This window comes from Dromiciops gliroides, chromosome 6 (genome assembly GCF_019393635.1).
Source record: "Dromiciops gliroides isolate mDroGli1 chromosome 6, mDroGli1.pri, whole genome shotgun sequence".
Taxonomy (NCBI): Eukaryota; Metazoa; Chordata; class Mammalia; order Microbiotheria; family Microbiotheriidae; genus Dromiciops; species Dromiciops gliroides.
In genome coordinates, this window is record NC_057866.1 from 11,985,509 (window position 1) to 11,996,511 (window position 11,003).

Below are 11,003 nucleotides of genomic sequence, written 5' to 3' on the forward strand. Positions count from 1 at the left end.
ATCTGCTTTTGTCTTTAATTAGTAACCTTATAAAGCATTTGTATGGTGAAAGGACTGACAGACAATATAGAGAGGTTAAAGAAGAAAAACTTAAGCTGAAAAAGAATGACAATCATAGTTCAAAACTCCGCTTCTTTTGCCATGGAAGGGTATATATTTTACAGAAATGTAGAAGTAAGCAGCAAGGTATTGATTTGAGTATTGGGGATTTTAGATACTGGAATCAAAAGTGTTCTGAATTCACTCAGAGTAATAGTATCAGTTCAGAGATTACATAGGATTTCTATGCTATTACGCCTACATTTTGAAATTAATGGTATGGGTTTATTTTCATAAAGATTTTCATGCTTTTGAGATTGTGTTTTATACTTAGTTTTTAAAACAAGGAGAATATTTGTAAAAGCTTTTTATAGTCATGTGATCAAGTTTGTATTTTATAATACTCATTAATATTAAGTTCATATTCATTTAGATTTCCTTAGTTTGAATTTCATTGTCTTTTATTCTTTCATGCTTATTTTCTTCTATTCATTCATCTATCTCTATTTTGAAACATTGCAAGATGGTTTTGATTTCATAATACAATGTTAATTCTGGGAGTATTGTGCTCCCATATTCTGAATTGTTTGTTTTTGTTATTTTTCTCTCAACTGATTATTTGATCAAACTCTTTAAAGCATTTCCCTGGCAAATTGGTTGCCATGGCAAGTGTAAATTGATTCTAAAAGTATTATTTTTGATAAGCCTATTCAAAAAAAAAGAGGGGAACATTTGTAAAAGTTTTCTTTTTTCAAAAAAAAAGTTTTCTTTGAGATTGTGTTGTGTTTAACTTGTATTTAAATATGTTCCGATTTTTCACAAAAGTAATTGTATACTAAGTTTAAAAAAAGGGGTATTATTTGAAATTGTTGCATAATTGTATATTATATTCTGAGTCAAGGTACATTCACATTTTTTGCAATCATTTATTATCCTCAATTTTTAAATCCATATGAGACTTGGATTATGGGAATTTATCATTTAAGACATTAATTGCCTTTATTCTGAGTTATCAGATGCCAGTTGGCCAAGATGCCATCCAATCACAAGAGGAATACATGCAAGAGCAGACATTGAACTGTCACATGAGGGGAGACATGCATGAAGTCAAGGTATGGCCGAGGGAACGGCTTTTGGCAGATGTTGAGGTTGGATTCTCTTGGTTTAATATTTTATTTTATTTTTCCCCACGATACTATACAGATGGCTGGAAGTTTGATCCCACCCATCTCATTCTTCACCTGGCTTCTATGCCCCCTCCTATATGCCTGATGCCATGGACATCTCAATCCCATGAATCTGATTAAGTCTTATTCAGTTTCCTCCAATATGTTCGGTGGCATGGACATATATTCCATCCACCTATTTTAAGCCTGGCATACTGCATGGGCAGTTTATATTGCTCAAGTGTGGGAATGCTCATATCCCATCATTTCTCTGTTCTTTTATGGTAACCCCCATAATTATCTCAGATGTCATGATACATACAGTGTTGAATTTGGCCTTGACATCTGTTACCAATTATATTAGATTTTTTAATTTCTCATAATGGCATGAGGATAATTAGGCAGATGATGCAAAAAGTGATGAAACAAAGATAAAAATTATTTTTAAAAATTAATATCACAGCAATTGCCTTCTCAATTTACCCTCCACAAGGGGGGACCATATTAATATTAATTTTAAAGAATGTTTCAATTTTTGTTTTATTATATGTTTCATGTGTAACAACTAAGATTCTAAATTCGCTTAGACATGTTTTTGAGAACTTTCATTGTTTGATTTGATTATTGACAAAGCTATTTTAAAGTTGTGTTAAGCTCAATTTTGTAGGAAAGATTCCTGGCTGATTACCAGTATCCACACATCAACCCCTGAAAAGACTTCCATTCCACGACTACACCTAGAGGACATCTGAGAAAAGACTTTCTGAGACTTTAAATGAACAGTTTTGATTTGTTGTTTTTGTTGTTTTCTTTTTCTCTTTCCGTTATAATATACACCATCTGTAACATGTACTCTCTGCAGAGGCTCTCCCTTTGCAAGACCAATGTCAAAGCGCCAGTTCATAAGGACAAAAAAACCCCGCCCCTCTGGACAAAACTTTCCTCTCTCCCTTTTCTATATTGTTATTAACATATTGTTAGTTAGCATAGGTTGTTATATTCTGTTATTTTTGACTGTTTCATCAAGGAAGCACCCCATTTCTTGAAGAAACAAAACGGGGACTGTAATAATTGGAATGACGCCACCTGCTGGAGACTTACTGTAGAAGAGCTCCACCCATGAGGTGAAGGTCTCTGAGAGCAAGACCACGTCTTTTCTTTGTCGTCAGGAAGTGATGTTTGCTTGTGGGAGGAAGAAGGGGGAGCCTGGCGCTCTGATTCCGGCTCTTTCCTGTGGACTCTGGCAGAGAGGGGAGCTAGAGATGCGCTCTCCCTTTAATAGATAGAGGAATCTAGACCTTTCTCTCTCTTTTTACCAAATTCTTATTCCCCTTAATAAATGCTTAAAATCCTAACTCTTGCTAAAGCTTATAATTTATTGGTTACCACTCATTAGAGATTTTAGACAGACTAGCTAGAATTTTAGCCCTTAACAGAGGGAAAGGTAATTTAGGGAAACAACCCAGGCATGTAGGTAGGCACAGCCTGTGAAAAGACATGGAAGTAGGAGACTGAAAGACAGACAAGTTTGGTCAGAAGAGAAGTGTGATAAGGGGAATCATGAGAACTAAGTTTGGTCGGAGTGAATTTGTGGAGGGCTTGAAATGACTGGAAGAAGAGTTTGTCTTTGAACCTAGAGACAATAATAAATACTGGAGAATTTTGAGGAGGTAAAATAGGAAAAATGAGAAGTCACCTTTGAGTACCCTTTTCAGGCTGGAGGTCCTGAAAAAAGGGGCAGCTAAATTCCCTTGGAAATACAAGTTCTGTTCAAGGGAGAACCTCTTGGGGCAGAAAGTGTCCAAGGGCAGGGCTTCAAGCCACTGACTTATGCATGGGGACACTCCTTTGGACTGAGGGTTGTGTCAAGTAAACAGAAACAGGTTTTCTGAGGAGTGTTCTCTGAGACTCTTTATTTTAAGGATATTTTGGATTTCTTTATCTGTATTTGGGGGGTCTCCCCAGATAGAAGATGATCTTGAGAGCAAAGCTTGCTGGTTTTTTATTGTATCTCCTAGCACTCCATAAGTATTTAATTAATGCTTCTTGCCTGCTTCACACTCCTGAACCCTCCAGGGAGCCTGGAGTCCAAGCAGGACCACTGATGCCCTAAATGCTGGATGCATTGCCTCCCCAACATGAGAAGAGAAAAGCCAGGTTGGACTACAGCCATTTTCTTCCCAGTCATAATCTTGGAACAATCCTAAAAGTGGGTAATTTTCACCAGGGTGTCACCCTCATCTCTTGGTCTTGCTTCTTCTCTTGAATGTCTTCCCATTAATGAAAGGAAAGAAAAGAAACAAATGTGAGCGTGTGTAATGGAGGGAAGGGAAAGGGGATAGACATTTATGAAGCACCCACTGTGTGCCAGGCACCACCCTAAGTGCTTTTACAAATATTACCTCAAGTGATTGAGGGAGAGGAAACTTATCTGAGATGGGAGGCCAGGACAATCTTGATGGCTCTTTGATGGGTCTCAAAGCCTTAGTCGCCCCCTGGTGGCAATCCCTACACCAGCTTCCCCTCACCCTCTGGAAAGGTACTGAAAGCAATATTGGCCTTGTTTCTGGACAGACCTTGTCAATTGATTCTCCTGTGGATCCATTCACCCTCCCTGTGACTTTCCAGACCAAAACATTCTTCCAGGACCATGATTCTCTAACGCATGTTCTCTTCCCCTAGTAGAATGTAAGCTCCTTTGGGGGAAGGATGTTTTGCTTAAATATTTGTTTTCCAAGTGCTTAGAACAAAGGTGTATGAAGCAGTGAGTGTTAAATCCCTGCTTGCATGAATTCATTCATCTAATCCAATTTCCTCTTTTTACATATGAGGAAAATGAAGCTTAGATAAGTTAAGTGACCTTCCCAAGATGCCACAGGTGGTACTCACCCATATTCTAGATCTTGGATGGTGTCAGGCATGGGCTTGTTCCTGGTTTCAGGGAGGAAGAAGACAACTAGGCTGGCAGTGATGGCCATGATTGCAAAGATGATCTGGGGCATGGCTGGAATGTATTGTTTGAGTATTTTCATCTGTGGGGCCAGCACTGCCCCAATCCGATCTACTGTGAGAACGAATCCCAAGGACATGTTCCTGTCAGGACAAAGAAGATCTGATTGTCAGATCTGATGGTTCTAGATACAACACCTATTAATATTCCCTTCCTATAATCCCCTGCTATTAGAGTCTGTAGTGTGTACTCATGAAGTACTCAACTTCTTAAAAACTAAAAGAAGCTCAGGGGCTCCTGGAATTTATAAATTTGAAGAGAAAGAAACTGCTGCCCATCCCCAAATGACTTCTCAGCAAGAAATCAGATATGTTCATTTGAACTTGCTTTTCCTAGTTCTCTTTCATATCTACAGCTGCATGTGTGGTGTGTGATTGTGGTGGAATATTATTGTGCTCTGGGAAATGAGGAGCAGGATGATGTCAGAAAAACCTGGAAAGACTTATATGAACTAACGTATAGTGAAGTGAGCAGAACCAGGAGAACATTGTGCACAGTAACAGCATTAGTGTTCTATAAGCAATTGTGAATGACTTAACTACTCTCAGCAATACAATGATCCAAGACAATCCCAAAGGACTAATGATAAAGCATACTATCCTCCTCCAGAAAAAGAACTGATATTGAATGAACACAGACTGAAGCAGGCTATTTTGCATTTTCTTCTTTTTTTTTACTTGAGTCTTTTTATATAAAATGACTAATATGGTAATGTTTTACATAATTGCGCATGTATAACCTATATCTGATTGCTCAACTCCTCAGGGAGGGGGGAGAGTAAGGAGAGAGGGAATGAGAGAAGGATAGAATTTGGAACTCAAAACTTTAAATAAACAAACAAACGAATGAATGAATGAATGAATGAACAACAAATGAATGGATGGACAGATGGATAGATAGATAGATAGATAGATAGATAGATAGATAGATAGATAGATAGATAGATAGATAGATAGATAGATAAATGAAAGAAAATGAGGGGAAAAAATAAAATAAAATGAAGGCTCTGTGAGGAACCAGCCAGTCAGAGAAGGAGAGTCCAAGGGTAGAGGGTACTCCTGGTATTAGAAGTGCAGGGTTGTGGTGAACTTTCAGAGTAAAGAAGTTTCTGTGGCATGGGAGAGAAAATCTATGAAATCAGGAGTATAATCTGAAGAGGAATGAAATTAGATCTAGGTAACAGGGTTTTCCCAGGAGATGGATTTTTCATTTTCCTTAAACTCATATCTACTGCTCAAAAGTCCACAGTGTTTCCCAAAATTATTAAGAATTCCAGATAGCCTAATGAAAATATCTTCTGAAAACACCTTTGGAACACATTATATATTTCATTTTGGTTTTATTCAATAATTTTTTAAAATATATCTACAGCTACATGAGTAAAGGATCAACCTCCTTCATCTCTAATAAGGATGAAACTCCTCTCCTGGTGGCACCTGGGAAGGTTACCACCCTTCTTTCACATCTCTATTACTAAAAGAATAAGCTCTATGGACTAGGAAAACTAGGAAAACTGCATAACGAAGACAACACTACTAAATGGAAAGAATGACACAAAGAAGTTATAAAATGACACTTCCTCCCTTCAATTACTTTGAGCTGAGATTTGAAATGTACACAGGCATGAAACATGAAGGACATTTTCAGACTTTTTCTAGGCACTAATCAATTTTATGGGATTTTTTCACTGCTTTTTCTTTTAAAAAATGTACTTTGTTATATGGGATAGCTCTCTAGGAGGAGGAGAGGGAGAAGAAAAGGGCAAGAAGTTTAGCTGATGTAAAAACAAAATATATCACTACATTTTAAATTTTTTTTCCAGATTGTTATTATTATTTATTTATTTAGAATTCCAGAAAAAAAAAAAGGAACTGGGGCAGCTAGATGGCGCAGACATAGGGGGCAGCTAGGTGGCGCAGTGGATAGAGCACCGGCCCTGGAGTCAGGAGGACCTGAGTTCAAATCTAGCCTCAGACACTTAACACTTACTAGTTGTGTGACCCTAGGCAAGTCACTTAACCCCAATTGCCTCACCAAAAACAAACAAACAAACAACAACAAAAAAGAAGTCTTTGTCTGGAAAATGGCTTCCTTCTGTTCTTTTGTGGGTTCTGTTGCTCCAAGAATTGTCTTATGGCATTATTTTGAAAGTATGTGGATGGTTTGTGTCAGACCTCAAATGGTCACAGCCTTTCCTCTGCCATCTTTATCACTACATTTTTTTTTTAAAAAGACTAAGCTCAGGGCAGCTAAGTGGCGCAGTGGATAGAGCACTGGCCCTGGATTCAGGAGGACCTGAGTTCAAATCCGGATTCAGACACTTAAGATTTACTAGCTGTGTGACCCTGGGCAAGTCACTTAACCCCAATTGCCTCACCAAAAAAAAAAAAAGACTAAGCTCTTATTCATTTTCAGAGATCATAATAAAATCGCTTCTTCTTTCCCTCCATTCTCATTGCCTTCATTCTATCCTTGTCTTTTTCCATCTATCTCTTTCTTTCTCATTCCCTTCTTCCTTTTCTATAGGCAGCCTAACATAGAGGATAGTTTATAGGACCTGGAGTCAGAAAGACTTGGGTTTGAATACATGAACCCTGCCATGGACATGTGTAGACTCTAAGAGTTGGACAGAACCTCAGTGGTCATCTAATCCAATTCATGGATGAATGAATCCTTCCTCTAATACACCCAACAAGTCGTTGTCCAGCATCTGTTCAAAGGCCCCCAGGAAGCAGGTCCTCACAACTTCTTCAAGCAGCTTGTCACCAGCCCAGTTGGGTACAACTATGATGTTAGGAAATTTTTCCTGACGTCAAGGCTCAATGTGCCTATGAACATCCACAGTCACGCCTGGTTCCGACTTTGGTTAGGGCCAAACAGAACAAAGTTACTCCTTTCTCCAAAAGACAACCCTTCAGATACTAAAAGACAAGACTCATGCTCATACTGAATCTGCTTTTCTTAAGACTGAAGATGCCAAATCCCTTCAGTTGCTCCTGTTATGTCATAAGCTTATAGCCATTTGATATCCTACTTGTTCTCTTCTGGATATCTGTCAGCTCACTGACACCTTTGGTGCCCAGATAAGGGGTCATAAAGGTACATACGTGGGGTTGGTCTTTTTTGTTTACATCTATTTGTGTTCACGTTCATCTCCTCAGCCCAATGCTCTTGCCTCTCAAAGTCCTTTTGCATCCTGTTAGAGATCCCTCCCACCTTTGGATCATTGGCAGGTTTCATGAGCATGTTATCTAATGTCTCTATCCAAGTGACTGACAGAAAGGATAAAGAGAACAGGGCTAGGCACAGATCCCTGGGGTACTTCTCTAAAAACTTCCTGCCACAGTGACAATGAATCATTAGGAACTACCCTTGGAGTCTAGCCATGAAAACAGTTCTGAATAGCTGATGCATCCTCATATAACCCACATCTCTCCATCTTTTCCCAAGAAGGGCATGAGATATTTTATCAAGAGCTTTGTTAAAATCAAAGTAAACTCTATCCACAGCATTCCCCTTCTCTACTATTTCAGTAATCTTGTCCGAAAAAGAAAACCTATGACATTAGTCTACCATGACATGTTCTTGATGACACCACCTTCCTGGCTCTCCGTAATCAATGCTTCCCTTTCTACATATCCACAAGCCATCTTTTTAATGGTTCATTCCAGAATTTCCTAGGAATTCAAGTCAAGTTCATCAATCTAGAGTTTTCATGCTCAGTTCTCTACCCTTCTTTGAAAATTCATATATTTCTCTTTCTCTAATGGCATGACACCTTTCCTGTTCTCTGTGATCATCAGTTATCACTGACAGAGCTCAATCATTAGCCCATCACTTTGTAATCACTACTAGTTCTTACAGGATCCAAGAATGTAATTCATCTGACCCAAGTCACTTAGATTCATCACTTTTGCTGAACTTTACTTTTCTAGACAACAGCCCATGACAGCATGTTGGCAAATGTTTAGCAAAAATGCTATAATGGGGGGGGGGCAGCTAGGTGGCGCAGTAGTGAGAGTACCAGCCCTGGATTCAGGAGGACCTGAGTTCAAATCCAGTCTCAGACACTTGACACTTACTAGCTGTGTGACCCTGGGCAAGTCACTTAACCCCAATTGCCTCAACAAAATCAAAAAAATTTAAAAATTAAAATGCTATAATAAAAAAAATCAGTCCCTCTTGTGAGTTTATTGCTTACAGACCAACTGCTGGATCAATGACTATTCAAAGAGAACCAGAGGGAGCCATCTGGATGATGTAACAGAATTCCTCCCCATGATCCAACATTCACGTGTCCAGTAGCATCAGGCTGAGGACACTGTGCATGCTTATAAGAGTAGCTTTCTTATTGTCCAATCACTGTTTATTATCTCTTCTCTTACACGATAATGATGATAATAACTAGGCTTTAAATGTTATCTCATTTGATGTTCATAAAAACTCTGGGAGCTAGCTGCTGTTATCACCCCCATTTTACAGATGAGGAACCTGAGGGAAAAGCAGGTTAAGTGTTTTTCCCAGGGTCACACAGCTAGTCAGTATCTGAGACTAGATTTGGACTAAGATTTTCCATACTCTAGGTCCAGCATTTTATCTGTTGTACTACCAAGGTACCCCAGTGGCATGTCTAAACCTTTGCGAAAATTTTAAAGTGCTAAATGAATGCTAGCTACTACTATCCCAGGATACTAACTTGCCTTCACGCACATCGTTCAAGTCCATGTTCAAACCAGGGTGGAAGTAAGAGAAAGTTCAAATGGCCTGATGCCCACAGGCTTGTTAGCATTGCCCATTCATTCTGCTAGTTCACTTTGTTTTTTGGTTTGTTTTTTTTAGTGAGGCAATTGGGGTTAAGTGACTTGCCCAGGGTCACACAGCTAGTAAGTGTGTGTTAAGTGTCTGAGGCCGGATTTGAACTCAGGTACTCCTGACTCCAGGGCCAGTGCTCTATCCACTGCGCCACCTAGCTGCCCCTGCTAGTTCACTTTGTATAGCTGAAGCTACTGTTGTTTTAGGCTGGCTAATTCTTGAGGCTGGCTCTAGTCCTACTTCTAGAGAAACAACTCCATGTACCTCATCTCAAATCTCCCTCTGAAAACTCACTGTCACACAGAGGGGGTTTTGGGTCTTCAAAGGTCACATGAGACAGAAGCCATGGTGGCCTCTGTCAAGCTGGAAAGGTCTCCTTGTGGGTCCAGGGGCAATCTCTACCCTTCTTGTCTGAGAACCAGTGTACATGGTTTCAGGTCACCAGTTATCCATTTGGTTTCAAGAAAAATGGAAGATTTTTTCCAGATCCAAAAAAGATCTGAGAGAATGGTCTTCTAAGTTTGAGAGGAGCTGATATTGGTGTGGGGAGGGGGGAAGTCAAGATCTCTGGACCTTGAAGGTGAGAGCCTAGTTATGTCACAGAGAGCCCCAGACACAGACAACATCCCTGACATATCTCCTGGGGACACCAGTCTATTGAGTCTCTTCTCACACCCAGAAATGACTGCTTCTTTATCCTGAAATTATCTATCCTACCTGACTACTGTGGGTACAAGCTCAGTTGCATAGACACTGTTGCAGGAAATGAAGATCACAACACAGCTGATTGCTAGTATTGCTGAAACCACAAGCAAAATTCCTATAAAGCAGAAGACCAAAAAATTTCAATAAACCAGAGTTCAATATATCTTCAAGTCATTCATTTATTTCATTCACTCATTTATTCACCCTATTAATTCATATATTCATCTATGTAATCATCCCTCAATTTATTCCTCTCATCATTCAGTCCCTTCATCTACTTACCAATCCATCCCATTTATCCTTAATATTTCATAATATATCCATAATATTTCTTCTTAGAGGCAGCTAAATGCTGTAGGGATCAATTGTGAGACTACAGCTAAGTGCTCTAGGGAATAGAGTCAGAAAGATCTGAGTTCAAATCCTGCCTTACTAGCTGGGTGGCTCCAAGCGAGTCATTTAACTTCTCTCAGCTCAGTTTCCTCATATATAAAATGGGGAACTTGGCATCTCCCTCCCAGAGTTGTTGTGAGGAACAAATGACATAACACATGTAATTTGCAAACCATCTAGTGCTCTCTCAATGGTAACTATTATTTGTTTGTTTCATCTAGCAAACAATAAATCCTTTTTGTGCCTTTACTGTCTGTACTAAGTGCTGAGGGGGTAATGTAAGATAAATTCAACAATCCCTTCCTTTAAGGAACTCAGTAAAGCTGAATGCAAACCAAACTCTGGCCATTTATTCATCATTTCTTCCATTCGCCTGCTCATCCCATCCATCCATTTCTGTCTCTCTACCTATCCATCCATCCATATATCTATCTACCTATCAATCAATCTTGCTTATCTATCTATCCAACTGTGCATGCATCCATCTATCTTTTCATCCATCTACCTATCCCTCTCCATCTATCTATACATCCATCCATCCATCCTTCTATCTCTCTACCATTCCTCTCTATCTTCTCATCTATCTTGGCCTGGGTTCAAATCCTGGTTCTGCCATTTATTGGCTCTGCAGCTCTAGGCAATTTGGTTGTCTTCTTTGAGCCTATTTCCTTTTCTTTATCATGAGAAAGTTCAGGAGGAGCCGTGGCACAGCAGAAAAATTGGTGCCTTTGGAGCCAGAGGACCTGAGTTCAAATTTCACTTATGAGACTCGCTACTGTTTTGAGTCATTTCAATTCCCTGGACCTCAGTTTTCTCATATGTAAAAAAAATGGGATTTGGATTAGATAGAGGCCCCTTCCAGCCCTACATCTATGATT

The 11,003-nt window shown here is 39.3% G+C and overlaps 1 protein-coding gene across 1 annotated transcript in view; it reads right to left on the minus strand.

Moving 5' to 3' along the window:
• Positions 1–3,354: 3,354 nt before the first annotated feature.
• Positions 3,355–11,003, minus strand: part of LOC122731293 (steroid transmembrane transporter SLC22A24-like) — a 36,436-nt gene continuing 28,787 nt past the window's right edge. The window contains exons 8-10 of the mRNA XM_043971305.1: positions 9,745–9,847; positions 4,095–4,298; positions 3,355–3,475 (exon numbers count right to left, since the gene is read on the minus strand). Of these exons, the coding sequence (XP_043827240.1) occupies positions 3,409–3,475; positions 4,095–4,298; positions 9,745–9,847 (374 nt within the window). The 3' untranslated portion in view covers positions 3,355–3,408. The remainder of the gene's footprint in view (positions 3,476–4,094; positions 4,299–9,744; positions 9,848–11,003) is intronic.